Source organism: Ictalurus punctatus, chromosome 1 (genome assembly GCF_001660625.3).
Source record: "Ictalurus punctatus breed USDA103 chromosome 1, Coco_2.0, whole genome shotgun sequence".
Lineage (NCBI taxonomy): Eukaryota > Metazoa > Chordata > Actinopteri > Siluriformes > Ictaluridae > Ictalurus > Ictalurus punctatus.
This window is the reverse complement of record NC_030416.2, coordinates 16,925,041-16,949,067: the sequence shown is the minus strand read 5'-3', so window position 1 is coordinate 16,949,067 and position 24,027 is coordinate 16,925,041. Positions and strand designations below refer to the sequence as shown.

The window sequence follows — 24,027 nt, the reverse complement described above, 5'->3', positions numbered from 1 at the left end:
TTAAAAAAAATATTTATTTTGAGCAAATTTTTGTTTCCTTTACCAATACTTGCGTTTTTAAATTATCATAGGAAATTTGCAGAAATAGAGGCGGCCAATCATCAGCTGGCATCAGCTCTTTTTTCAGTGGACACAGAGTCACAAAGACAATCAGAAGTAAAGTCGAGTCATAGACATGAATCAGAAAAAAACACGAAAAAAGGTAAAAGGTCTCATATTTATATACATGTAATTACAGTGGATCTGGTAGTAGTTCTGATTCTCAGGATTAGACTTGCTGTGTATGTTGGATCTAGTTTATGATGAAATCTTGTGATCCTTGTTTCCCTGCAGCCACTACTGTCTTTGGTGAAGCTGAAACAAAACACCTGGATGAGGACACTGATACCATAACTTTAGACAGTCTTGTGGCTAACCCTAATGAAAGTGCATTGAAGAGCAAATCTCTGAATAACCTGAACAATGGAAAAGCCAGAAAACAGATAATGGAAGATGGAGAGCAGGTAGAAGATAGGGGCAAGAACTCAACACAAGAAATCACCGACTTTACTGGTGAAAGGGAACAAATTCATTGTGCCTCTGCTGATTTGAGTGACTTGACACCAATTACCAAAAACATTCTAGAAGACAATGTATTTACCTCATTTGAAAGTATTGAAAGAATAACAGAGAATTCACATGCACATGTCCCTAATTCACCTGATGGAGAACAGCAACAACATTTAGGGCTGACATTGTTTGATCTATCACCCACTTCACCAGTGTCTCCTTTGTCTTTGAATTCATGTGATTTTGAGGTACAAACACAACCAGACAATGACCACACCTCCCAAATTCAACACACTGCAGAGAGTTTACAGATGGATTTAATGGAGAATCGTGAACTGTTAGACTCAGAAGAGTATTTACAAGAACTTGACCAAATGGACTTGGCTGCAGTTTGGGACATCCACAATGAAGAGGACCTGAGCTGTTTTCAAGATAGCCTTCCATTCTTTAACACGTCACATACAGACCTTGCCATGGATAATCAGGCAACCTGTGGTGATGGAGATATTTGTGGAGGACTGCAGCGGATTACCGCACTGCTCGAAAATTCTGTAAAGAACATTACATACAGTCTAGAAAACTGTGGATCCAATGGCCACCACGATCAAGCAAGGCAAACTACAGCAACAATGGACTGCTACATGAATCAGCCAGAAATAAGTACAGCAGAAAACAAGGAGGATCACTACTCAAGCACACGTAGATGGCCTGTCTCTGAGCAGGGTAACATTTCAAGTCATGTTTTGCAAAAATTTAAACATGACCTGTTAGACCAGACCCAACCTAAAAACTGGGAGCAACATCTCAGTTACTACAATGCACCAAGCGAGCTAAAAGATCATTATTATACACTGACAGATGAAGAAAAGAAAATGATTGAGTCAGGACCTACTCTAAATCCAAACTTCCATTCCAATCCTTTAAACCCGATCTGCTCCTCAACCGAACACTGGAATGGCTTTGACATTCCACTACAAGCCAACAGCAACTGCATAGGAGACTCATGCTCCTTTTCAAATAATGGAAATAATCAGAATATTCCAAGCTTTGAGGGTGTGGCTCAATCTTTTCCTGCGCCGTATCAAAATCCACACCCTCATGCAGTTTCAACTCCACCACTGAATGATGACTGGCTATTCAGCAACATAGCACCAGAGGAGGACAGTATGGTCAGATCACATGGACATACCTACTGTTGAAGGACCTATGAGAAATCAAACTTCACTAATACTTAGCACTGTGGACGAGTAAAACAGATCATTACATAACAAAGAAGATCAATTAAAAGCTAAAAAGATCCTTTATGAAAAGCACTGTAAAAAACTGTACAAACTCAAAGGACATTCTGTATTAATGGAGCCAGTGGTTTTTCCTTGTCTGTATATGTATTCCTCTGATGCACTCACATGCACTATATAGCCAAACTTTGGTGGACACCTGAGCATCACACCTATGTGTACTTTCTGAACATCCCATTCCAGATTCAGTCCCACCTTTGCTATTATAATAACCTCCACTCTTCTGGGAAGGCTTTTTGGGAGAGTGGCTGATGGGATTTGTTAATCAGCAGCAAGAGCATTAATAAGGTTCGGGCACTGATGTTCACTCAGCATTCCAGTTCATCCCAAAGGTGTTCAGTGGGATAAACAGGCCACTCGACATTCTACCCTTGGCAAACCATGTCTTTATGGATCCTGTTTGTGCACAGGGGCAGTGTCATGCTGGAACAGGTTTGGGCTATACCTTTTACTTCCGGTGAAGGGAAATTGTAATGCTACAGCATACGAAGACATTCTGGAGAAATATATGCCTCCAACTTTGTGGCAACAGTTTAGCTGAATGCCCACATATGGTATGATGGTCAGTTGTCCACAAGTGTTTGCCATATAATGAATAAAATAAACATGTGCATTGTTTTTTGTATCATAAATATTGCTGCTTCATTTCGAGAGTTGTTTATGTGAGTTTAGGTTACGTTTTCAGTTCTTTCAAGCAAAAAAACAATGAGAGCTGCTACCTCAAGCATTTAAAAAGAAATCCACTCAAACCAAATGGAGACTTGAGCACTGATGTTGGCTGGTCAGCAGGTAATTGTCTAGATTTTTATTTTGTAAACAAGCTGTACATTTTTTGGAGCGGATAATTTTTTTTAAAGATACATGCAAGTATTTATTTATTATACTATTCATACTGTATCTTTTTTGACTTGTGTTTTTGGTTATCGTGCATTACGTACTTTTTTTTTCTCTGAAGAATAATAAGAATTATAACTGGGTTTGCGGTCATTTCACTGGAATGTGTTTGTCTCTGTATCAGGTTAATATTCAAATTTGTTAACTGTAAAATGTTTTAAACTCAGAAACTGTAAATAAAACTGTAAATAAACCATCAAGGACATGTAAACCTGCATGACCAAGATGCTGAGTCTTTAAAGCCTCAATCAGGAATCACTGTGAACGGTAGGCAGTCGGTACTAAAACATTCACAGAACAACATCATTATCAAATATACAGTCATTGGCCACTTTAATAGAAACCCCCTAGACCACTACTCATTCATGCAATTATCCAATCAGCCAATCATGTGACAGCAGGGCAATACATAAAATCATGCAGATACAGGTGAAGAGCTTTATGTTCATCTTAAACATCAGAATGGGGAAAAATGTGATCTCAGTGACTTTGACCACGTCATGGTTGTTGATGCCAAACGGGCCGGTTGAGTATCTCAGATATTGTTGATCCCGTGGGATTTACACATTTTCATCCATTCTGATGTTTAATGTGATCTTTAACTAAATCTCTTCACCTGTACCTGCATGATTTTGTGCAACTGTGCCACATGAATGGCTGATTAGATAATTGCATGAATCAGCAAGTGTTACTAATAAAAGTTGCCAGTGAGTGTACAATCTGTTGGATGGAAGGCTTTCCACTGATAAACAAAGGCTTAGCCACAGTTACAGCTTGAGTTTAGGCTGTAATGAAAGTTTTGTGAGCAGATTCATATTCAGACACTGATAATATTGGTAATATTGTTCAAATTTTCTATAGTGTATTAGATAAAGAGACCAATCATGCATAATTTATTAGGAGATTTTCATATTATAGTGTATCTGGAGTTGACACTTTTAAAACAGTAAACTCACTGACTGGCCAATTTATATAAAGATATGTTTTCAAAATGTAATGAGTATGCCACTGTGAGTGTACTCATTTAAAACAACAGAACGATCCACATATTTCAAAACTAATGACACACAGTATATTCAAATTCACCCCAGTCGGATTTTATTCACATAGTCAAATTAAACAAAAGAAAGCAAAAAAACAAAAAACAAAAACAAAAAAACCCCAAACAAATAGACTGAAAGTTCCACAGAGGCATAAAACAAAGATGTTTGAGACAGTACCAACTCTGCCATGGAGAAATCCAAATGATATTTTCTGTCCCTGTATTCACTGTTAGATGCTCTTTAGTAATTCAGCAGCCTAGCCTCCTTTTTTCTTAACAAATATAGAAATCTAAAACAAATAGTTAAAAAGTTAAAAGTTAAAAAGTAAAATTTAATTGACTAGAGTTTCTGAAGGGTCAATTTTTTTTTTACATTACAGTTTCCTATACCAAATACAGGAGAATATTACATGTAGGCTCAATGTTACATTTAGAATAAATATTAAGGTCCACTTAGAAGTGAGGGCCAAGAGCATCTTTAAAGTGTACTTTTCAAGTGTGTAATTTCATTTTATAATTAAAACAGGCAAAACCAAAAAGCCTGTCTTTAAGTTGAAAATGTTAAAGTGAATATAAATCAATTGGGACAAAAACACATGGCTAAGTTATGACAACATTTATTATGAGGGTAGATTTTTCAGTCAAAATATTCTCCCATAATACTGATGAGAATATATCGTGTGAACAGTGTCAGCTAAACACAATTGCCAGTATGGGTCCTGAACAATAGGTGCTGGTAAACATGTTGTACCTGTAGTTTACCAGCCTTTACAGCACCAGTGCATCAAAATGACTGTTATTGCACAAAGAAACAGCTTTAGCAAACGACACAGAGCAGGCGGACAAAGAGGCCAACCTTACTACATCTTCATTTTCACAACATGTCTAATAAATTATAGGTACAAGATTGCAGTGGATTGTTTGGTCCTAAACCTAAAACCTTTTTTGTGAACAAATATGAACGTCATTTTAGTACATTTAAGTAACAATTAACTTCTGTAAAACTGTAACAGTGTCATAACATTTATATTCTAATTCACATAAGGAAAGAAATGGTGTCTAAAATGGTCTAGAAGTCTAGAAATATCTAGAAGTGTCTAAAATGGAAAAAAAATGTACAAGAGCAGCTTTTTATTTGAGGTGAATATAATAGATGTTACACTAATGCAAAGGTCTTGTTTGGCAGACCTCTTAAAGAAGACGTTCAGCAGAGATTTCGAGAGTCTTCTGTGTGGTTTAATGCACTTCATTGTTAAAGTTACTAACCGCACTGTGACATTAAAGCACATATAATCAGGAAAAACAATTTATAAGGCTCTGTCACATAGGTACCATCTTTTCTCACATTAAGATCTCTGACTAAAAAAACTTTTATACCCTCACTTCCATCAAACAGCTACAAGAGATGTCTTAAAAATGTGATCTAACGTGCAATACCTCATCCTTGGTGCAGGCAATAAATTAGGATTAGGTCCTGGGTATGAAACTGCCACTGAGTTTCGCTTTAAATTACATGTACTTTCTACCTATCTATCTAACTACTTATGTTAATATCCCTTTTTCAACCCATATGCCATCAATTTGGTAAAACATAAAGCTTTCGTCCATAAATGTTTTACTTGTTATGAAAAGAAATGTCATACTGATAAACCCAAAGGTATTTTTAAAATGGCATAGTGCACAGGACGACCATTTGTTAAAGTTTTTTTTTTTTAAATCCGCAATGACAAATTCTTTTCTTTGCTACCACTGTAGATTTAGTGTACTTGTTTCAAAATGCACGTAATTGTACACAGTGTTCTCCCTTAGGATCTCTGTCTGCATTAATGTTACACTGCAAAGTATAAGCAACATGACATTCAAAACATGAATAAATAACTTGGATAATGAGAATATATAGACTGACATTACGGTTAAGCAGAATGAAACTGGGAGTGACAGGATGTAAGAAGTACTTTAAAAAATCTCATTTAACTGCTCACAGTCTACATCACGCATGTACTCACTTCAGAACTGACCATCTAAAAAAAAAAAAAAGCAAGGTCAGTGTTTAAGATACTCAAGAACAGGATGTAACACAGAATTGAAAAAAAAAAAAAAAAAAAGCCTTGCTACCCAGGAGTTCTGAATATTACCTATGATTATAACCTAACATTATTTCATATTGTACTTTTGGAAAACAGTTCTTAAAATGAATATTATTGTGTTCCTTGTACAACATTTTGAAAGTGTTGAACATTTTCAATACCATTTGAGCCAATAATAACTATCACTGTATTATTACTTCTACTACAAATATTCATGAATTTTTATCAAAGTGAATTGACAGATGTGATCTAATTTACTGTCTTCAAATGTTTCATTTTTGTCCTACATGAATCTGTTTTTGGATTGTAATTTTGTATAATCCATCTTACTGTTCCTGTGTTTATACCAAAAAATGTCAACGCTAGCATGCCTGGCTCATATTTAGATATTTCACAGTAAATCATTTTCTCTCTTTCACTTTCTTGTTGATATGAAAATGTCTGTTTATATGAATAAAATCATCCTTACTAAATCACATTTGATTAAAAAAAGTTAATTTCTCTATTATAACAATTTGAAGTTGATACCAACTGATATCAAAGACAAATACTTTTTTGTTAAAAATTTCAATTCCCAATTCCTAAAATCAATTTCAGGTAAAGTGAGAGAGAGAAAGCCGGAAAGTAATACTGCAGATTAATCATTCATGCAAGCATGGCCAATGAGAGTTTGCCTTACCATGGTTCTGTATTTGAAGAATGTCTGGTTGCGTTTTTTTTTAAACATTTTTTGATTGCCATCATAAACATGTAGATTGCCCTTAAATACATGGCTTACGGTTGACTGCAAAAGCGCATAGGGTTTGTGCAGCTATCTCACACATCTCTAAACTCATCTGAGACCTCTAAATCGTGAGAGTGCATGTTGCCACATTAAGCCTGATACACATTGCACTGATATGTGGCTTCTCTGATATACTTTAATGCTATTTTTCCTTAGAACGTTAGGAAAAGTAGCTGGATTTCCACTTATTCAATGTCAGCATATGACTGATTTCAGTAGTACTAGTATTATTTCCTCTGTGAACACTCATGTGCATCTTCAATATAATAACTTCTGCCTTGGCTGCAGAGGTATAGTCAATACAGTGTGCGCTGTGTCAGTTTATAGAGTAGTCTGTTCGTCTATTCCTTCTATCGTTCACCTATCTGCCCATCATTCCCCCCTCTGCTCAGTCGCATCTGTGACGCTGTATGGGGGAGGGGGGCCCAGGGCACTATCGGAGGGCACAGGGGTTCCTGGAAGGCCACTGGAGGGCGTAGGTGAGGCAGGAGGCTCTTCAGAATCAGAGTTCTCCTGTGAGAGGTCATCCACCAGAGCTCTCCGACCTCCACGTACAGAGAGAGGGAGCGGAGCACGTCTGAGAAAGAAAGACAGAGATATCAAGGAGAGAACAGATATGCAAAATGAGAATGTGCATTGATGAATGATTTTGTATAATCTATCATCTATACAGAAAAGCAGAGCAAAAGGAGCCAGGAAGGAAATTCCAACTATTGTTTTATATGCGATTACTGCAGGAAATCAGTTTACAAGCACTTGAGTTGTCCAATAAACGGTGACTGAGTGTACATGAGCCACTCTGTAATCAGATTTCTTTCAGTAATGCCACTAGTAAACAGAGCCAAAGCCTCAGTTAAGGTAATGTACTGCACCTCAATAAAAATAATGACTACAGTAAAAGATAAACAGGAAAAAATAATCATCAAAACACTTAACAGACAAACTTTTTCCCTCCTTAAAATTTGTGCAGGTGTTAAAAAAAGACAGGTATTTGATCTACTAAGTAAAAGCTAACAAAAATCCAGGTGACAAAAAGTCCAGATTTCTTGAAATATTTGAAAAATCAGATTCCAGCCGAAATGACTGGATTATTAGTGGGCACGAAATGCAATAATTGCAAACAAAGGTAGTTTTCGATGAAAGGTAGTGATAAAAAGCACACAGGCACATGCCCACACAGACACACACAATAAAAACCTACTTGGCGCCTTTGGGTTGTTCTGTGCTGCTGAGTGGGTATAGGAGTCAATATACATACATAGACAAAAGGACACACACACACACACACACACACACACACACACATACACACATGCAAATATGTTAGATATGAATGAACCATGCAGATACAAATATAAAGACATATCGAAACATGGCAGTTAAGTAACACACATAAATAAAAAAGCATTATGCATTAATACAGTACTGAAACAGTGTACAGTAACGTCACATGTCCGCACATGTTCACATTCACATCTCTCTCTGCAGCACGGAGCCGCTGCGCCTGGTTACCTGAGCTGGGAGCGAAGAGTGTTGAGTTCTCGTGTCATGCTCTGCATGCTGTCACCCATTTCTTCGAGCTCCCGTTGCAGTTTTCTGCGCTGGGCGTTTGTGCGTGAATTCTCCTCCTCCACCTCCTCCAGCTGCCTCTTCAGCTGCCGCAGACGCCCCACTGACTTGTCCAGCTGCATGCAGAGACAACACAAACTGAAATACAGGCTGAGAATTTTTTTGCATTGAAGGAAATAAAGAAACAACCTAAAATGTTTTGGTTTAGAGTATACCACATTACAGATTTTTGCAGTGCCTAAACTGTAAAATCCATACTTATGCAAGACATAATATTTCAGATGTTCACCATAATATACTGAACTATTACTAACTAATTAATTACTAACTAACTGATAGGAAAAGTATGCAGCTTGGAGTGTGGTACTTGTGTAAAAAAACACTGTACACTGTACAAAAGAGACCACAGTGAACTCTGGGAGCGTACCTGCTCTCTGTACTGGTCTGCATGTCTCCTCTCATCCTCTACCTGCATAACTACTTCCTTTAGCTTCTTCTCCGTTTTCCTCACCAGCTTGTTGGCCATCGTACGCTCCCTGACAGACAAAAGACACTCAATACAGCACCTCTGTGTTCTATACAGAGTTACATTTCTGGACAAATATCCTCCTGTATTTAATGGATTCAAATAACCTATAATGGTAGTAGCTTTATCAAGCAAAGTTTCATGTGAATTCGCTCATCTTTTACATGAGGCATACGACACGCACTGTCTTTCCTGTTCCAGCTGTTCCTCCATGTTTTCAATTTTTGACTCCAGAGCAGCAACACTGACGCGGTGTTTGCCCCTCACAGCTGCTTCCAGCTCCGTCAGCCTGGTCTTCAACTCCTTATTTTGCCTCTCAAGACTCTCTCGTGCCCCATCACTCTTCTGCACCAGCGTCCTCTCCCCCGCCAGCTGCACTGTCAGAGTCTCCACCTGGTACAGAGAGAAACAGACCGGCAAACAGATTTGTTTTAGAAGACCATCTGAAACACTAATGTTTGAGAGATATGACAGATTTTACTCTGACATTATTAGATGTGCTTGAGAATGTTTGAAAGTTTGCATTATCTGGCTTTGATCGCAGGCAGCTGTGTCAATAGGATTCCAAATATAAATAACATTTGTTAATAACATGGTTGAATTCTCAAGTCTGACTGGTAATAGCTCAGCTCTAACAGTAGTTCTGGCTATTGCTCTAATGTTATTGTTTTTATAGTAAAAACTTACACAGAGACGTGTACCGTATAGAGGATGCTCCACATAAACAAATGTTAACAATGCGTATTCATCGATATGGTAACATCTTCTGTCAGAAAATATTTATTTAGCGTTTTTGGCAGGAGTCTCCAGTATCAGCACTTTGTAACAGTCAGAGGTAAAGCTGGGGAGGAGTCTTCAGATGGAGGGTTTTGCAATTTCCCCCTAAAACGACATTCTATGTTCTTTTACATCTTATTAACGTCAAGAAAGAGAAAAAAGAGCAGCTGGTGACAGAATGATTGTTTCTAACGTCAAGGTTCTTGATTATTTTTCTATAACAGCACAGTCTGCTATGTTCCTTTCATTGCTAAACTCAGCTCAGCACTGAGTTTATGTTACTGTTAAGTTATGGTTTATTTAAGTGGATTATTTTTTTATATTTATGCTGTTTTGTTGTTTATTTTATTAGTTTGAGAAATTTACAAATATCTCAGCGAATGCTATTGCATGCTTTATTTTTTATGGCTCAAATGACTGTTTATTATAAATTTGGATTTTAGTAGCGTGTACCTGCAGCGTGGTCTTCCTGTGCCTCTCAGCCATGAGCTCAGCATTGCTCTGCTCCTCCTCCAAATCTTCCTCCAGCTGACTGATCCTCATCTCCAGACGTCTCTTTTCATCACACAGAGCCGTCCTGTGAAGGAAAAGCGATATTACATACATACAGAAACTAAAGTTAAAGTATACTTTTATTGTCTCCGAAAGGAAATTTATTGTGGGCTCCATGTTGCTGCATAGACATATAATAGACAAATAGACAAATAATAATAACAGTAGTAATAATAAAAATAAATAAAACTAATTATCAAGATTAAGCATTCGCACAGATACAGGTACAAAGGATTTCTTGTATCTGTTTAATTTGCACAAGCAGTTCATACTGTGGCTACAAGAAGTGAGTTTGATCACCTAAGATCTTCTGCACCTGATTAAGAACGCATTTCTCATATAAATCTTGAAGATTAAGATCTAAGTTCTTCTTGCCCAACACATTTTCAGTGCCGCCAATGCCAAGTGCACCAATTTAGATTTAAGCTGTACAGGTAGGTTCCGAAAGCATACTGTAATACCATACCTAACAATCCTTTCTAAAACAGCTTTGTAAAACAACAGCATCATCTTCTTGTTAACCACATAAAGACGTAATCTGTGTAAAAAGGTCTGGTCGAGTGCAAAACCCATTCAGTGTATGTTTTCCATGTAACTGAACTGTCTATGTAAACTCCCAAATACTTGTAAGTCTGCGTTTGAGTAATGAGTTGGTCATGTACTTGACGATGGTCACCTATACATTTTGGGTCGAATACAATCTCCTCTGTTTTCTTTGTATTTATTATTAACTTATTGTTATCACACCAGTTAACAAACTGGCTTATTTCTGACTGGTAGATGGTGCTAATATTGTCTTGCACATAGAGTAAACTTAACATGGCAGTGTCATCTGAATATTTAAAAATATAGTTTTGTGAAAGCTTACTTGAGCATAAACTAGCATCAACTTTTACACCTACATGACACTGTACTTACTTCCCACTGGCGGTGTTGAGAATCTCTTCAGACAGCTCGTCTCGCTCCTGCTGAGCCTGTCTCCTCAACCTCTCAGACACGGCCATCTCCTGAGAGACACAGAGCACACCACATGTTCATGATTAAGGAAAGTGCCCTTTACCTTCATTCAAGTTCACATTTAAACACAAACGACTAAGACGTATTACGCACCTCTGTCAGCTGCAGCAGCTCGGCCTCTAGAGTCTGCAGGCGCTTCTCGCTGTCTTTTGATTGGACAATAATTTCATCTCGAGCTATCTTGGTCTCGTCCAACTCCCGCAACACCTCCTTCATCTGAGTCTAAGCAGACAAACAGAACACGTTGTGGCCACAATCAGCCTGCTCACAGAACTACGTTAGTCTCAATCAGAACATTTTGGCAAATGTTGATGTGATCTGGGACCACTTTCTCTTACACACACATTTGTATTTAACTGCAAATAATAATCTACGAATGCAACAAAAATTCGGTATTACCTGGAGTCGTTTTATCTGCCTGAGAGCCTCCTCTCTTCCCCGAGTAGCTGCCTCCACTTGAGCCTCAGCCTCTTGGAGCTCTGCCTCCATCTGCTTCTTGATGGATAGTGCTTGAGCTCTCTGACTCTTCTCTTCTTCTAACAGAGTTTCTAACTCACGCACCTACAGAGAGACAGCGTGAATGACAGAATTGTTTTTTTTAGAAAGTAATAGTAATCAATTCTTGCATAGACCAGTTATGTATAAGTTGGATCCAACATAAACATTTCTGGTACTGAATGTATAACAAGACCAAACTGTTTGACAGTTCAAGACTCACCTTCACATCACAGTATGTCATCTCAGAAATAACAAATCAGCTTGTTAATCTCATCAACCCATAAGTTTAATTGAAGGGCATCACTATTCCGGAGATGCCAGCACTTCAGCACCAGAAACAGCAACAGAAACAAAACCGATCTTTCATATGTATCGGGTGGAGGTACGCTAAAACACACACATGACTGGAAAGTGTTCAGCATCCTAATCATCCTAAGTGAGTGTCTCATCAGGATAAAAACATCACTTTTTCAGAAGTATCTGCCTGCTCCTGACCAAATTCATTTCAAACCTTTCGCAGCTCTTCCCACTGAGATCAGGTGATGAACTTCTCTGACCCATTTTCATTCTCATTTCCATCCAGTTATACATGATGTATGTTTAAATCTGGATGTTTAAGTCTGTGTTCATATTTTGTCTCTGAACAGTACTGCATCACAACTCATCTACGAAAGGATACCTGTTTGTTAAGGGCCCGTCTCTTCTCCTCTCCTTTCTCTTCTTTGGCGCTGATCTCACGCTCAAACTGGGCTCGGAGCGCCTGCAGTGTGACCTCTAGCCGGAGACGCGAGTTCTCTGCCTCAGCCAGCTCCTCTTCTAGCTCCTGGGTCTGCTCTCTCAGCGACTGTGCCTCCACCTCTAGAGCATGCCGAGAACGCTCCAGTTCATGCACCTGACAGAGAAAGTTGAATCACAGGTAATAAGTCACAGGTAAATAAAGTGCTGTATAAAGAGGGTGCCAGTTGAGTCTTTGTTAATAATACGATTTGTGAGTATTGTATACATGAGCGTAAGCCATACGTTCTTGCCCACATCATCCTGGGCATTGACGAGCTGCTCCATGTCGAGACGAAGCTGCTTATTGGTTCTCTCAAGCTCATCACGCTGCTCTGACGCCTCCTGTAAAGCTCGAGACAGAGCCAGGAAGCGGGTCTCTTTCTCACGGCTCTCAGCTTCTGCTCGGTCTCGCTCTTCGGCCAGTCGTGCACTCACTGCCTTCTCCTCTGCTAGACACTACAGAAGTCACAGGTTAAAGATATAGCAAAGCAGGTTAGGATGGTTACGGTTGTCATTGATAGCAGATTTTTTGTCTTCTATCTGTCTAATCACCACCAATCCATTCAGCTCTAACCTGATCAAATTTCTTCTGTCTCTTTTCCAGAGCAGTGCAGTTCTGTCTCTCTCTTTGCAAGGCAATGGTCATGTCTTCTATCTCCTCCCTCAGGCGCTCCTTCTGGCGCTCCACTCGCTCCCTCTCCTCTTCTTTGGCTCTCTCTCTTTGCATAGCGCTCTCTAGCTCCCTCTGTAGTTTTCTCCTACTCTCCTCTCCTGCTTCCACAGCTGCATTCACTTCTTCTAACTGTCTCTTCAGCTCAAAAAGCTGAGCACAAGAAGGAAAGAATTTTTTTTTTTAAATGACGGGTATATGAAACAACTAGAAAACAGCACATAAACCCCGAAGAATGTAAAGAGAACATGTATGCCTATGTGTGTGGAAATATGCACCTGTTGAGTATACGTTTGGATCTGGCGTGCGAGTTCTCTGGTTTTTCCCTCCTCCTCCTCCACCCTCTCCGTCAGAGCTGCTTTCTCGTCCTCCAGAGCTCGCACACGGGATCCAAGTGCCAGCTTCTGACGCGTCTCATCCTGCAGCAGCTCCTGCAGCAGCACCACACACACATACACACACACAGCTTTATTTAGCACAGGCCTACTGCAATCGCATAACAGTTTCTGTGATAGGGAGCGCAGTTAAAAAAAAAAAAAAAAAAAAAGAGTTCAGATACTGGCTAATATCAGAAACACGTGTAACTCTTAAGAAGTATCATCTCAAACTTCTCCTCGTGTGAGCCAGAAAGCACCAGCGTGAACACACATAACTTACCTGAGCATCATGTAGTTGACTCTCCAGACTGCTGACCTCTTTGCTCAAACGATGGGATTTGGAGTCAGATGCAGACAGAGAGCTGGACAGAGAGTCTATCTCCAACTGAAATGAAATTGTTCCGCAGAGACAGACATACATACATGGTTACCATCAAAATATCCCCAAGCTTCAAATATAAGCCAGTATAATATCATATGTTTAGTAGAATTACTGTAACATATTCCACTATCCAGATGTGAAATCTAAACAATCTGTTATTGAGACTAATCCATACAATACACATAGGAAACATATTTTAATACAATGCTCATGATTCCATCACTTGTCCAACTTGTCTCCTCCTCTATACCTGAAGTTTGTGGAGCCTGTCCTCCCTCTCCTCCCTCTCTCTCTCGGCCTGGGCCAGGCGGGCTGTGAGCTCTTGCAGCTGCCCCTCAGCTCTCTTCCTTGCTCTCTCGCTCTCCATCTTGCCCCCCTGCAGGGTCTTTAGCTCAGCTGTCAGGTTCCCGCGCTCCTCCTCCAGTACAGCCTTCGCCTTCTCCAGAGACTGACGCGACTGATGTCACACAGCACAGTTACAGCACAACTGACACACGTAAACATACTGTATGTGGATAAAATAAACTACCTTAATAACACTGTGACAGCACTTATAGGTTTACAGAACTCAGAAGCACACACTCACTCGCTTGGCATTGTCCAGCTGCTCCTGCAGGGAGTCGATGGCTGCGCTATGTTTGACTCGCATCTCTGAGAGCTGGGCTTCATGACGCCGTGTGTCCTCTTCAACCAGTCTCTGCAGTTCTCCCAACTCAGCCTCACGCCGAGACCTACACACACAAAACAGGTAAACAGATACAATTTATGTGGCTGTTCACGGGTAGAAATTAAAGCACCTGTGATGACATGTTATAAAGGAGGGGTGTTACGTTTGAAATCTACCAGTTCAAATTCCCTTTTCCAAGAAACTTAGATGAACTTATCTAACCGCATCTTATGTAAATACACTTCTTTCTAACCCAACACCTTTTCCACAATTATGCCACTCTGTGCAAGGTTACTGGCTGTGGTAGTGTGTGATCTTATGCCTTATTTTTGTTTATTTATTTAAGATCATGAACATAATTTGCAGTCTTTCCTCTGCTTCCAGTGGCTAGCTCCGGTACAATAGCAAAATGGCAATTTTGCATTAATGTAAAAAAGGCAAATTCATGAATTGGTCCTAAATTGAAATAAATGCAGTGAATGAAGAGCACCCTGTTAGACCCTGCATGAGATATGTTCCCATTTTATTACTCATAATTATATATTTTTTGTTTTATTTTTTTAATCTAAATTTACAAATACAGCTAAACTACTTATTTGGGTTTTTTTGGCTACAATACAAAATGCAACAAAATGAAATAACTGGATCCTGTTACTATGTCTTTCCAAAACATACACACACACACACACACACACACACACACACACACACACACACACACACACCTGAGCTCTTGCTGGGCAGCAGTGGTGTCCAATGTGTCCTCCAGTTCTGTCCTCAGAGCCTCCAATTCCTCACCAAGATCCCGTCTCTGCTTCTCGGCCCTCTCTCTCATCCCTCGTTCATTCTCTACCTCTTCCTTCAGCTCAGATACTTGAGACATGGCCTCCCTAAGAGCCCGCTGTGCCTCCACACGTCGAGCCCCCTCCTCCTCCAAACTAATGCACCCACAAACACACAAAATAGATGATTTGAAGATGATGTGTCCAGCAGCCTCTGTGTAATCCATGTGTGTGTGTCTGTGTGTGTTTACCGTGTCTGTAGTGTGGTAATCTCTTTCTCTCTGTTAGCCAGGCTGCCTCTGAGTTCTGTAACAATCAGACCCATTTCAGCGAGCTGCTCTTGGGCCTCGGCTGCCTCACCCTCCATGCGCCTCCTCCATTTCTCCTGCTCAAGACGGCTCTGCTCTTCCCGCTTCAGGCGCTCTGATGAAGAAGCCATGTGAGTAGGCAAAATCAAAAATAAAATCACTGATAAGGATGCTGCATTCATGGTGTATGCTAAAGGAAAAATTACTGTTACCTTCCAGGTCAGCGATAACAGCTTCCTGTTTGTTCTTGAGCTTGTTGAGGCTCTTCACTTTTTCCTCCTCCTCAGTCAGTTGGTCAGCCACCTCATTCAGCCTTTCCTCCAACTGCTTTTTCTCCTGATAAGAGAAGGAGAAACAGACATGGTAGAGGAGGAGGAGAGAGCAGAACGGAAGCCATCATTAGCCAAGCCATGGTAACATAACAAGTCTATAAATATAGCAAGGCTAATTTAAAAAGAATCATTAAAAGTGCATTTTAGTGCAAGGATTATCAGAAAAGCATAGTCTTAGAGAGTATAAATTAAGCATGACTCCTCGTCCTGACTGACTGGATGTTTATATATTGTTTGCAATTTGGTGGTGTAGTGGGTAGCATGGCTTTTTCAGTATCACACATTCACATTGGTGTCTTAGGTTTGAGCCTCAGCTTGAACATTTGCTTTTTCCCCCTGTTTGCAGCCTGGAGACCACAATAAAGACCAGAGTATTTTTCTCTGAGAAATTATTTTATTGACAGCTAGGCAAATACGACAAGAATGTTGCCAAATAAAAAACTATGTCTTCAATAAAAATTGCTGACCAAACCTTATTCAGAGCCAGCCTGGATAGAGACTATAAATACTAAAATGCTGATTAGTAAGTTCATATTATGTCCAACCTACACACAATAAGAGCACAGCTTAAGCCGTAAGCACTTAAACTAGAGAGAATATTAAGGTTCTATTAAAAGTGTTGGAAACGAATGCATAATGCACAGTTTTCTTTCATTATTCCCTATTCTGCACTATGTACTCAAAGATGTAGTAATATGCATTTTCTCTTTAAGACCTTGTTCAGTCTGTCTCTCTGCTCGGCAGCAGTCATGGTCTCATTCTCCAGACTTTTCACTTTGGTTTCTAGAGTAACTTTCTCCAGCAGGAGCCGCTGCCTCGCCCCTTCCTCCTCCTCCAACTGCTCTTCTAAATCCTGAGAGGGAGGGAGAAATGATTTAGGAACACATCATGAACAGCACAGCCTTCACACTGATAGAAAACAGTAGTACACACACCTGTACATGTTGCTGCATTCGTTTTTTCTCATTGGCTAGCTGTGCACCCCTCTCTTCCTCTTCCTCCAATCGGCCCTCAAGTTCCCCTAGAACCTCCTCCAGCTCCTGCTTACGGCTGGCCAGCCGTGCTCTCATCTCCTCAGCCTCGGCAAATAACTCCGCCTCTGCCTGAAGCTGGTCTGTGAGGACCGACTTCTCTTCCAACAGCTGACAGGTGATAGATAGATGGAATACAGCAAAAAGAAAGCTATAACAGTGAAATATAATTGTCTGAGCAGTGATTAAACCTATAGATCATGGGTCATCAACTGTCAGACCATGGTCTGGATGTGGACCTAAAAAAAGTATTTCAGCTGTCAGAAATGAGTACTTGATAAACACCATAGCAAAGTCAATACCTATATGAAAAAAACCATATGTCGTCAAGTCAATTCAAGTTTATCATTTACACAGTAAGCCAATACACACACACACACACACACACACACATATATATATATATATATATATATATATATATATATATATATATATATATATATAAATAAATACATGTGTGTGTGTGTGTGGGCTTACTGTGGGTGACAAGGGACAAGGAAGCTGTTCACATAATGTCACGATCTCGCTGGCAGATGGCACTGCGGCGGCGATGTGCACGGAGAGCCGGAGGGTGCGTACGTGCATGAACCAGAGCGAGCACATGCTCGCGAGTTATGTATGAACTATGGAGACTTTGTTTACAACGGACATGTGCGTTTGTTTCTGTTTTGTCTCCTCCTTGTTTAGTCATTGGTTGTGTTTCGAGGGTGTGTATTGTTTGTTACCAGCTGTCTGCGTTTAAGGTAAATGACATTTGTTATTTAAACCCCTCGTGTTGTTGCGCACTTCGCGCAGTATTAAATGAGTTAAATGGTTAATGGTGCCACACGGTAGTGTTTCCATACCTGTTCTAGTTTCGTGTTTCATGCCTCAGTTCTAGTTAAATGATAGATGAGTAAATGTTCAAATATGTAATGGTGCCACGAGGTAGTGTTTCCATGCCCTGCTCTGGTTTCATATTTCACGCCTCGGTTCTAGTTAAATGTGTACATGTGTAATTGTGCTAAGCGGTAGCGTTTCCATGTCTTGTTGTAGTTTCGTGTTTCATGCCTTAGTTCTAGTTAAATGATAGATGAGTAAATGTTTAAATGTGTAGTGTGCCACGTGGTAGTGTTTCCATGTCCGGTTCTAGTTTCATGTTTCGTGCCTCAGTTCTAGTTAAATGATAAACAAGTCTACGGTTATGTTAGTGCTAATTAACTTGAAGCGAAGCGGTCGTGTCTTTGTGTCATGTGTGTGTTCCATGCTTTAAATCTAATTTCATGTTTAAGACCTCGAGTATATCCCTTTCAGTTTAGACCGCAATTTCTGTTTGTTGAGCTCTGGTGTGTAAATAAAGATTTTCATCTGCAATTGCTTCCATTTAGAGTCCATTCGTAACACATAACAGAATATATAGACACCAACAACACACACCCTAGGGCACATGAGATGTACTCACATGCACACACAGAGCAAGAGCATAGAAAAATAATTTTTAAAAATCTACAATACAATAAACAATATGGAGTTCAGTGACTACATTTCTAATCATGAACTGCTCTATTTCTGTAGCAGATTGTCTCTTGCGGTTTATCCAGTGACTTGCATTTATATCAATTAAGGCAAGAGCCTTGCTACAGGCCTTTTACAGACACAGCGTTTGAGGAAACTGTTGCCATGGTTTGTTAAAAAAACAAAACAAAAACAGAATATTTAAACGTGAATGGACAAAGTATACATTTATTCTTCCTTCATCAAATTCAGAATAGATGTCTTTCATATTTTGAGTCTGTGTTCAGACTCAAAAGTGATATTGTGAAGCACCATTATGAATTAAAATATACCAAACTGTCTCATTTATAGCCTAAACTAATTATTAATGTATGGACGTTTGTAAGCAAGAAGTTTTACGTAATTGGACCTTCACAAATTTTAGTTAATACCCTTGTCTATAAATGATTCAGAGCTTTGAATACAGGTGTAATGATGAATCCGGGTGGGTAACTCAACCCTGAATACCGTACTAATTTAGCTCATTTAAGCAGTAATTGTCAAGACTGGAACAACTGGGACACAGAGGAGAAAAGAGAGAGGAGTGAAAGAGACATGATGACTTGTACCTGTTGGTGTTTCCTCTCCAGTTCTACATAGTCATGCTCCACTTTGCTCAGGTTATCTTTGGCTTTCTGAAGCTGTGCCTCTCGAGCCTGAATTTCCTCGTCTTGACGAGTCACCTGCAGCAGCGGCTTCACCTGGGCACAGACATAAAAAGTAAAAAGCCTAAGTAACTAATCCTTAACAGTGGAGTAAATTAAGCACCTGTTCTGGATAATCAGTGTATGAAAATTACGAAATGTTATCCTATATCCTTTTGACTCGTATTGACAATATGAATACTTGTGATCCGTTGCAGTACGACGCAGTGATCACAAAACAGTGGACTGGTGCAAACTGTGCTGTTTATTACCTTGGTGAAGAGTCTCCACCACTGCCAGTTGCGTAGCTTCAGGTAGGCAGCACAGTTTCTCTGCATCACACGCAGTGCACTTAGCTGCTGTTGCTTCTTCTGGAAAGCTCTAACAGAAGAATAAAGCATTTAATGCAAATATGCCAAAATCAAAATATGCTAAATAAAACTCTTATTAATATTGTCATTATGCAATATTGAAAATACTCCAACCAACAAACCCGAAGACACACCTTCTAGCAAGGTATCCGCGTGCAGCACTTTGAAATCGGATTATGGTGTCAGTGATTTTCAGATCTCTCTCTTCCTCCAGGTGTGCCAGCACTCCAGCTCGGAAAAACACTTTACTCTGCCCCACCCGGAACAAATTCCCGTCCAGCTCCAGAGCCCTGATCTGAACACAGTTACACAACACTTCCTGTCTTAATAACAACTGTACAGCACAAAAACACAACAGCCATAAATTCCTTTACATTGAGTAGATCTACAGTAAAGGTTTTAATCCCAGCACTCACCATAAGCTCGGAGGCCTGCTTTCCATCCATGAAGGTACGAGGTATAGCATTGGGAGTCAGTATCTCATACCTAACAGACAGCAGCAAGGTTGTAATAAAGGATGTAATAAAGAAGCTTTTCCTAGAGCTTTTCAAAGATTCTACTTGAAAACAATTAGCCCTCTCTCATTACATTCATATAATGTAAATCATTTTGTAAAGAGAGAGAGAACCTGAGCAGGACAGCCTGAGTAGGAGTCTGAGTAGAATCTAGGTGGCTGTGCTCACACAGTCAAGCAGAGAAACACACACAGACCTTTGTCTGAACTCCTGGAAGGGGATACGGTTGGGGAAGCCTTGTCTGCAGATTCTGATCCCCTCCAGCACTCCATTACATCTAAGCTGATCCAAGACCAGGTGAGGGGTCAACTTCCCTGCCTTATAAGAGAGAGAGAGAGAGAGAGAGAGAGAGAGAGAGAGAGAGAGATGCAGAGTTAACATTACATGTGTGATATGTAAGGAACACACAATGGGGTGTGCTGCTATAGGAAAATAATCCACAATGGGGTGGTGTGATGTGGGCCGATGCCAAGTGGATTTACTATTACCAAATTATTACCAAATTATTATTATTATTATTATTACTATTATTATTTTATTCCTCTTTGTCAACTGTCTTTTAAAAATGTTGTTGTACTCTCTCTTGTCTGCCCTGAAGACTCTCCCATGGCTGAAAGCTTACTGATGCCTTAAATAAATGTAAAAGAAACACCTCCTTACAGAAAGAGCCCACCATATCAATAATGATATGTTTTTTCTTGTTTCATAACAGCATGTTTTTAATGTGGTATTAAATGCCACTAGGAATGAGTTGTTACTATAGAAACAGCAACATACAGTTATGTGAAAAAATAAGCACATAACCACTCATGTCAATTGTTGGCTTTTTTTGACATATTTGGACAAGCAAACATTGGATCCTCTTTGAAACAGTGCCTATTAATAAAGTTGATACACTCTATCAAATGACACATAAAAGTTACCTTTTGTAGTAATTTTCACAATTTAAATTAACAAAAAAGTCACATGGAGATCAGTCACATGGAAAAAGAAAGTACACCTTCAAATCCATAAAATTAGAATCAGGTGTTGAACTATTCTTATTTATACCCCTCTCAATTCTAGTGTCTGGTGTTCCCTTTGTTATTGAGGTGTGTGGTGTCTTCATGCCAAGATCTAAAGAGTTCTGTAAGGCCTTCAGAAGAAAAGGTTGTGGATGCCTAGGAGTCTGGCAAGGGATTTAAAAAGGGATTTGAAATACATCATTACACTGTAAGATACATATTATACAAACGGTACTGCTTTAAAATGACTGCCATTTGACCAGGACTGGACGTCCCAGAAATTCAGCCCAAGAGCAGACTGTCTGATGTAAAAAAAGTCTCCAAGAACCCCAAAATTTCATCAAAGGATCTGCTAGTAAGTCTTGCAGCTGTTGGTGTCAAAATGCATGCTTCTACAATCAGAAAGATATTGCTCAAATTTGACCTGCATGGGAGGCGTGCCAGGAAAAAGCCTTTGTAAGACTACAGTTTTCCAGTGAGCATATAGGCAAAGACCAGGCTTTTTGGAATAATGTGCTCTGGAGAGGTGAATCAAAGATAGAGATGTTTGGCCACAGAAACAGCAGACATGTTTGGCGCAGACCAAAGACAGCTTTTCAGGAGAAGCACCTCATACCAACTGTGAAGCATGGTGGTGGAAATGTTATTGTTTGGGGTTGCTTAGCTGCCTCAGGGACTGGACAGCTTTCATTTAATGATTCAATTATGAATTTTGTATCATATTTTCTCTTTAAGAGTGCTTAAAAATAATGTAAGGCCACCTGTCCAAAAGTTGAAACTGAACCGAAAGTGGACCTTTCAACAGGATAATGATCCTAGGCACACTAGCAAATCCACCAAGGAATGGCTCAAAAAGAAGAAATGGAGGGTTATGGAATAACATAAGTAATAAGGAAAGGGAAATTTAATCACATCACATATTTCTAAAGTTAAAAAATGTTATGTTAAAATATGTTTGTAGAAATTATTCCATGTTTATAATCAACATTCAATTAACCACATCTTTTAAACGTCTCTCTCACCCTCTTCTCATGGTTGGGGATGATGCAGCGCAGGAAGTTGGGGTTGGTGTTGCGCAGTGTGGCCATTAGTTTGGTCAGTGACTCTTTGTACAGTTGTCCAACTGTCCGGAACATTCCCTTCTTTGTCTTCAGCCCAGCTGCTCCAAACGTCACCGGCCCACTGCTCTCTGCCAGACCTCCAGACGATACCTGGTCCAATCCCACAATCCTTTCCACTAAGCAGGACAAACAACAGGTCAATATTTGATAAGGCAGAAGGATAGAATTTCCTTGCAATGCAAAAACCCCAACAATCTTACAAATATTCCAATTATGCTGTATGCTTATAGTTTATAAAATTGAATGCATCAGCATAAGTCATAGACATATAAGCCAAAGCTACATGCATGAACTTTATCACTATATCAGTACAACAATAAGGAAGCCCAGTATGTTCATTTAAAGAGCATGCACATCCAGCAAGAGCAGTAACACTAGTAAATGAAAACAAACAACAAAACAAAAACAACAACAACAAAAAAACAGACAGTACATTGATTTAGTTTAAAAATACCAAATCACTGTACTGAAACATTTGGCTAGAGCGTTAAACTTTTGGTTGTCTGGCAAAATACACATTTACATAAAAGTCAAGTCATTGTAATGGTTTCAAGATTTAAATATATTACAATTATTTGGAACTTATAATTTAAGTGGGAATTCTGCATATCCACGAAACACAAGGGCATGAAACACACTACACAAGCAGAAACTAGATTCAATCACACACTGAAATGGGATCTCCAAACAAAACCAGTGTGTATACTATAGAAATGCTATAGTATTACTGGGACTAGAACTACTACTCAGCACAGAACACAGTACACATACATACACACACCTTGGGCACACCCAGAAAAAATAAAAAAGGGAAAAGATGAGAGATGATGCAGATCTAAATGGACACAATACACACAGTACAAGAGAAGTGAAATGAGTGAGAGAGACAGACATGGGAGGATAAACCTACTACCGTCAGAGCCATTAGTCTGCAGGGAAGCATAGGAGTCAAAAAAGTAGACACGAGGAAGTGTCTGAATATCTGAGGGAAGGAATAAGACAGAAGAGAAAGAGAAGAAAAGAGCAGAGACAAAGTAGAAAAGAACAGGGGGTGAAGAAGAAGACACACACAGAGAGAATATTAATACATCAGAGTAAGGAAATAAATGTAATATTAGTTTCTTAGTCATTATTAGTGAGAAAAATCATTTCAAGGCAGGTTTTATTCAGTTTACTAGAACATCACTGTCACTTTGTCACACAAACACACATCTCCTCACCCTCTCTCCAGAGCTCTGATATGAAGTGGTCAGATGACTGGTGTAGAAGAGATGCTACATTATCATTCAAAGGATCCATGTTCTTCACTAACCACTCGTCAGCCTTGTAGTTCACCTGGAATGAACAAAAGAAACAGACAGATAAAGAGACAGAGATAAACTAAAGTCGATTCTAGTCCTGAATCTGATCTCTGCTGAGGACAAATGGAAAGTGGCTGAAGAAGGAATAAGATAAGACCTTGCCAGCATAGTGGATTATAGAGAAATCTGCCTCTTCACGGAGCTGCCGTGGCCTGAAGAACTTGGGATGTGTGCCCTGCTCAGTCGACAGCTTATCAACAAACGATCGATCTGTTGCCCGTGGAAACCAACATTCTTCATCTAACAGTGCTAACACACCGGGTGGATGGGCCTGTATAAACAAACAAGCAACAGTAAAGAACAGGGATGAGCATATAAACTTGTGATTTGAATGACAGCAGGCACTACAGAGTGCTGTAAAAATGAATCCTAAAACCCAGAAATAAATGAGCATTTTGCACTTCCGGTTGCATTGTCCCAAAGTCAGTGGGTTTTTTGAATGGGTGTTTAGTTAAATACCTGAAATATGGTCTGTGGTTAACACAAGCACAAGATATTTTCATGTTTTATTCTACAATATAAAATACATCACTAATACCCAACTAATCATTTTGTT

General features: G+C 39.5%; 2 protein-coding genes across 8 annotated transcripts in view; one reads left to right on the top strand and one right to left on the bottom strand.

Annotated features, from left to right (window-relative positions):
* Positions 1 to 2,860, top strand: part of LOC108268244 (uncharacterized) — a 10,109-nt gene extending 7,249 nt beyond the window's left edge. The window contains exons 3-4 of the mRNA XM_017473113.3: positions 72 to 202; positions 334 to 2,860. Of these exons, the coding sequence (XP_017328602.3) occupies positions 72 to 202; positions 334 to 1,748 (1,546 nt within the window). The 3' untranslated portion in view covers positions 1,749 to 2,860. The remainder of the gene's footprint in view (positions 1 to 71; positions 203 to 333) is intronic.
* Positions 2,861 to 3,816: 956 nt separating this feature from the next.
* myh14 (myosin, heavy chain 14, non-muscle) overlaps positions 3,817 to 24,027 on the bottom strand; it is a 39,352-nt gene continuing 19,141 nt past the window's right edge. The window contains exons 15-44 of one of the 7 annotated variants that reach the window (XM_017481343.3): positions 23,569 to 23,742; positions 23,331 to 23,445; positions 23,021 to 23,092; positions 22,012 to 22,226; positions 20,182 to 20,303; positions 19,887 to 19,956; positions 19,605 to 19,765; positions 19,372 to 19,480; positions 19,025 to 19,156; positions 16,824 to 17,030; positions 16,604 to 16,741; positions 15,769 to 15,892; positions 15,500 to 15,671; positions 15,192 to 15,404; positions 14,386 to 14,530; positions 14,050 to 14,256; positions 13,698 to 13,802; positions 13,319 to 13,471; positions 12,945 to 13,193; positions 12,614 to 12,826; positions 12,273 to 12,485; positions 11,495 to 11,656; positions 11,189 to 11,317; positions 10,997 to 11,085; positions 9,980 to 10,103; positions 8,934 to 9,142; positions 8,651 to 8,759; positions 8,167 to 8,339; positions 7,856 to 7,882; positions 3,817 to 7,231 (exon numbers count right to left, since the gene is read on the bottom strand). In XM_017481343.3, the coding sequence (XP_017336832.1) occupies positions 7,027 to 7,231; positions 7,856 to 7,882; positions 8,167 to 8,339; positions 8,651 to 8,759; positions 8,934 to 9,142; positions 9,980 to 10,103; positions 10,997 to 11,085; positions 11,189 to 11,317; positions 11,495 to 11,656; positions 12,273 to 12,485; positions 12,614 to 12,826; positions 12,945 to 13,193; positions 13,319 to 13,471; positions 13,698 to 13,802; positions 14,050 to 14,256; positions 14,386 to 14,530; positions 15,192 to 15,404; positions 15,500 to 15,671; positions 15,769 to 15,892; positions 16,604 to 16,741; positions 16,824 to 17,030; positions 19,025 to 19,156; positions 19,372 to 19,480; positions 19,605 to 19,765; positions 19,887 to 19,956; positions 20,182 to 20,303; positions 22,012 to 22,226; positions 23,021 to 23,092; positions 23,331 to 23,445; positions 23,569 to 23,742 (4,536 nt within the window). In that variant the 3' untranslated portion in view covers positions 3,817 to 7,026. The remainder of the gene's footprint in view (positions 7,232 to 7,855; positions 7,883 to 8,166; positions 8,340 to 8,650; positions 8,760 to 8,933; positions 9,143 to 9,979; positions 10,104 to 10,996; positions 11,086 to 11,188; positions 11,318 to 11,494; positions 11,657 to 12,272; positions 12,486 to 12,613; positions 12,827 to 12,944; positions 13,194 to 13,318; positions 13,472 to 13,697; positions 13,803 to 14,049; positions 14,257 to 14,385; positions 14,531 to 15,191; positions 15,405 to 15,499; positions 15,672 to 15,768; positions 15,893 to 16,603; positions 16,742 to 16,823; positions 17,031 to 19,024; positions 19,157 to 19,371; positions 19,481 to 19,604; positions 19,766 to 19,886; positions 19,957 to 20,181; positions 20,304 to 22,011; positions 22,227 to 23,020; positions 23,093 to 23,330; positions 23,446 to 23,568; positions 23,743 to 24,027) is intronic. The other 6 variants (XM_053681965.1, XM_053681964.1, XM_053681968.1 and 3 more) reach the window with 6 other exon arrangements.